We start from the raw sequence: 4,844 nt of genomic DNA, 5'->3' as shown, positions 1-4,844 counted from the left end.
ATTTATTTATTGCTATTAAATATCTTTTAAAAATCTTAGGTTCCTCTCTGCCACTAGTCGTGTGAGCTCCACCGAGGGCAAAAAGACTATAAGTTGCCATTTTCTTGTTGTCTTTATCCATCGGCACTCAGGAGAGGAAAAACCCCCTGTGGGGGAAACCTCTAGGGAACCATGGCCTACGGATAAGTGCCCTTCCCTGGGGGCACAAGGCAACATGTTGTCTAGTAGTGCTGGTCCACGGTCATATTATTGACTCCTGGTAGGATTGTCATGGTCTACAGCTCCATGGCCTACGGATAAGTGCCCTTTCCTGTGGGCAAAAAGCAATATGTTGTCTAGTAGTGCTGGTCCACGGTCATATTATTGACTCCTGGTAGGATTTTCATGGTGTACAGCTCCATGGCCTAAGGATAAGAGCCCTTCCCTGTGGTCACAAGTCAGCATGTTGTCTAGTAGTGCTGGTCCATGGTCATATTATTGACTCCTGGTAGGATTTTCATGGTGTACAGCTCCATGGCCTAAGGATAAGAGCCCTTCCCTGTGGTCACAAGTCAGCATGTTGTCTAGTAGTGCTGGTCCACGGTCATATTATTGACTCCTGGTAGGATTTTCATGGTGTACAGCTCCATGGCCTAAGGATAAGAGCCCTTCCCTGGGGTCACAAGTCAGCATGTTGTTTTGTAGTGCTGGTCCACGGTCATATTATTGACTCCTGGTAGGATTGTCATGGTCTACAGCTCCATGTTCTACGGATAAAGTGCCCTTTCCTGTGGGCACAAGGCAACATATTTTCGTGAAATGCTGGTCCACGGTCACATTATTGACTCCTGGTAGGATTGTCATGGTGTACAGCTCCATGACCAACGGATAAGTGCCCTTTCCTGTGGGCACAAGGCAACATGTTGTCGTGAAATGCTGGTCCATGGTCATATTATTGACTTCTGGTAGGATTTTCATGGTCTCCATCTACTTGTATTTGGACACTGCAAAGCGCCAGAATGCAGCAAACTCCGCCCAGCCCGCATTACAGGAGGGAGGAGGAGTGGATATGGCTACACTGCAGGTCACGGCCCTCAGGACACTCCTAGTGCTGGTGGAATAGGAACCGGTGAACAGCATTTCTCAGAGCTGTTCACTTCCAGGGTTTTATCCTCCTCCAAATACTGTGGAAGGCGTCCTTCACAATGCTGCCAAATGTCCTGCCGGGAGAGATAATCGGTTAGAAACAATCCTTATATCCCAATAAGACACATGAAATGGGGCTGATCTGAGGGGAAACCGCATGCAGACTAAAAGAAAATAGATTCCATACTAGACTCTGTTGACAAGACAGAGCCATAAAGTTATGGAGGGGCCTATGAAACCCCCCTATCCCCGTCCCATTTACACTGACTCACCTGCGATTAGATCTTACAGGTTTTGGTATCTGCTTTATAACCTTCCATCCATCATTGGCAAATGTGAATCCACTGAAGAGGTTTTGATCTGTTTCGGCTATTGGTGGTTGAATGGTTTCAGTGAAAGACAAGACATGTTTAATTTTCTCTGATGTCATCACTGGTGGCTGCAGAGAGAAGATAGAAGAACCAGTGTTGATAAAGAACAAAAACAACAGAAATGTACAGCTACCACCATCTTTTTCTGGGTCATATACTTACAGGGGGGAGCTGGAATGGTGGACATGCTCTGGCTTCCTCTATATCTGTCCAGTTGATCTCCTTAAAGAATGGATGATCTCTTATGTTGTCCACAAATTTCTGCCGACTCTCTGGTGACTTATCCAAGAGCTGGGAACATATAATGAAAATGATTATTCAGTCTCCAGTCGTCCACCAAATTAATTGTGTATTTCATTACATATATCCACTGGATTACTGAGATGTGTCTTTATACTCACCCCCTCAATGATGGCTTTGAGTTGGGGGTCCATTTCATTTGGCAAGACAGGATCTTCATTGATTATTGCCTTAACAATGGCCCCACCAATTTTACCTCGATAGAATGGATGTCTGCCAGTAGCCATCTTACATATCACCACACCAGCAGAGAACCAGTCCACTGCCGTGTTGTATGGCTTCTTTTGAAGAATCTGTGAAGACATGAAAAAGACAATGAGAAGATTGTCCAGCCAGCAGAAGACATGGAGATGTCCAGCCTTGTACACAGTGATCACTCAGGGACATGTAGATGATTCCTCACCTCAGGAGCCATGTGGAAAAGAGTCCCAGCACAACCTGAAGTCTTTGTATCTCCAAAGATGTTCATCACTGCAAGACCGAAATCAGCGATCTTCAAGTGACCGATGCTGTCCAGTAAAATGTTGTCCGGTTTTATGTCTCTGACAAAAGAAAAAGTTTATAAAATACAATAATTGTTATATTAAATGCCCTGATGACGTATTTTGTCCTGAAATATCAAGTGTCTGCAGGAAGTATGAAGATGAGGGTATAGAAGTATTTATACCAGGTCTACACAGAAAAAGACGTGCTGCACCTACCTGTGTATGATGCCTCTGGAGTGGAGAAACTGCAGCCCACAGATCAGCTCAGCGGCAAGAAATCTAATGAGAAAATAAAGATAAAGCAAACAACATCCATCATTTCAACCACTAAACTGTGAAGTAATAATGACATAAAGCTGTTCCTGAGAACGATCATCTTAATCTAATATATCCATGTTCTGTCTTACCTGATGGCTGGAATGGTAAATGGGGCTCTGATTGTCAAAAGGTTTCTAAGGTCTCCTCCACTAAGATATTCCATAACATAGAATAAGTAGTCCTGTGATAAACCAGAGAAGATAATAGGCGTTACTGGTATAGTCTAGATATGAGACACTGGTGGTAATGTTATAATACATGTAATACTATGATACTGGCCTAGAAGAACATTGCACACAGATGGCCATATAGACTGGCATTCATATAATATATTGAAGACCCAGAGCTGTTAGATCCTCAGCCTCTTACCTGGGACTGGAAGGTGGTAAAAGCCCGAGAAATTAATGGACTTTTCCTAGTCATTTCCAGGACCTGTCGTTCTATCAAGATCTTGTCTCTTGATTTGTGAAGTAGAAGCCTCTTCTTCACCCTCTTCACTGCCACTTGGGTTTGTGAGGCCTGATGTGTGGCCAATATGACCTGGAGGATACAGAGCATTAGAACTGGAGGAAAGGCCCGTCCTGCCATGAGATGTGAAGATATGAAGCAGTGATGTTCCTAGAGTCATATTACTGCTTAACATCACACACATGAGGAAGACGTCACCACAATTCCTAATACTTACTTTACCAGATGCGCCCTCTCCAATGATTTTATGGAAGGTGAAGCTCTCCAGTCCAGTCACAATGATGGGGGGGGATTCAGCTGTGGTTGTACCTGATGGAGAGTGGAGAAATAAGATGTATTATTCCAATATAATGCTAATGTGGACTCCTATAGCAATTACAACATGGGGTAGAACAATATTAGGGGGTATCAAAGAGAAATGGCACAACAATCATAATAGGTGGGGTATTCTAAAGATTCACAATCCCATCAATTACTACATTAAGGGCTAGTGGCTCTCGGGGTCTTAGATCTGCACTCACCTGACAGCTGCTCAGTGTCAGCTTTGGGGGACACGCTGGATCCATCATCAGCTTTTCCCCCCATCTCTTCTCCCCTTTTCCTCTTGCTCACGATACTCTCCTGTATCGGGCTTCCAGGTCTCTTTGAAGCCTTGATAAGACTTTGGTTGGTGCCATCTTTCTCACTCTCCGGTGTTTCTATTTTCCTTTTTTTTGGCACCTCATCTATGCTCTCTCTCTTTCTCTTCCTCAAACTCTCCATATTCAGCTCCATAGATAAAATTCTGGGCTGAGGAAGGTCCTGTCCACCTCTAGAGCGCTCCTGGATGTCGCCTGGAACTGCTCCTCTAACAGGCCTTCTATTATTCAGTATTATATTTTATATAACACAAAAAATTTGCTAAGCGCAAGTAAAAGTCGCCTTCACCCACTAAGTGATGAAAACAACTGGACAATAATCAGGCTGCAGCAACATTCTGATGACTGTTCCATGACATCACAAAAGGAGGCATTGTGACATCATCACATTCTAAAGGTCACATGACATCACAAGGTTTAAATAGATAAAAATGAGGGAAAAATTATCATGACATCATGGAGTTTAAAGTTGCATTTGTGTCAATACCCCTTTATTGTACAAATAAGTATCATATATAATATATATATATATATATATTTATATACTAGCTCTACTACTCGGCTTCGCCCGGGTTAATTACTGTTGTTAACAAAATAGAATGTATTAACAAAAATGTATTCTGCACACAAAAACCACAAGACAAATAGATAGAAATGTAATTAATAAAAGGCAAAAAGTAAGCTAATAGAAGCATTTGACAACATACCGTATTTTTCGGACTATAAGACGCACTGTTTTTCCTCCAATTTTGGGAGGAAAGTGTGGGGTGCGTATTCTAGACCGAAAGTCTAGGCGGGGTACCTGCGGGATAGGGAGCTGCGGGGAGTCAGCGCTGTGGAGTAGGATCACAGGACGCAGGGAGGGTCGCTGCTTCAGGAATCCGGTGGTTGGAGAAACCACGTGTGCCCGCTGTTTAAAGTATGCGAATATTCATTAGCTGCTCCCCGCCCACCTCTCTCTGCAGTCCATTGACTAGAAGCGAGTGTGAGGAGCAGAAAATCAATACTTGTTTAATGTAAACAGCGGACACACATGCGTGCTCCAGTTGCCAGCTTCCTGCAGCGGCTGGGGAGACTGTTTGTCTGCTGTTTAGGAAGCAGGACCAGTGGGCCGCTGCAGTCATGTCTGGCCCGGAGGA

General features: G+C 43.8%; 1 protein-coding gene across 1 annotated transcript; it reads right to left on the bottom strand.

Annotated features, from left to right (window-relative positions):
- Positions 1-832: 832 nt before the first annotated feature.
- LOC142292398 (protein kinase C delta type-like) lies at positions 833-3,992 on the bottom strand. The gene is made up of 10 exons (XM_075337750.1): positions 3,589-3,992; positions 3,285-3,376; positions 2,969-3,139; positions 2,689-2,780; positions 2,498-2,560; positions 2,200-2,338; positions 1,898-2,089; positions 1,659-1,787; positions 1,398-1,564; positions 833-1,199 (listed from the first exon to the last, which is right to left on the bottom strand). The coding sequence occupies exons 1-10, from the start codon at positions 3,839-3,841 to the stop codon at positions 1,133-1,135; spliced, it is 1,365 nt and encodes a 454-aa protein (XP_075193865.1). The 5' UTR covers positions 3,842-3,992; the 3' UTR covers positions 833-1,132.
- Between the last annotated feature and the right edge of the window lie 852 nt (positions 3,993-4,844).

This window comes from Anomaloglossus baeobatrachus, chromosome 2 (assembly GCF_048569485.1).
Source record: "Anomaloglossus baeobatrachus isolate aAnoBae1 chromosome 2, aAnoBae1.hap1, whole genome shotgun sequence".
In the NCBI taxonomy this organism is placed as follows: Eukaryota; Metazoa; Chordata; class Amphibia; order Anura; family Aromobatidae; genus Anomaloglossus; species Anomaloglossus baeobatrachus.
This window is presented reverse-complemented; position numbering and strand designations above follow the sequence as displayed.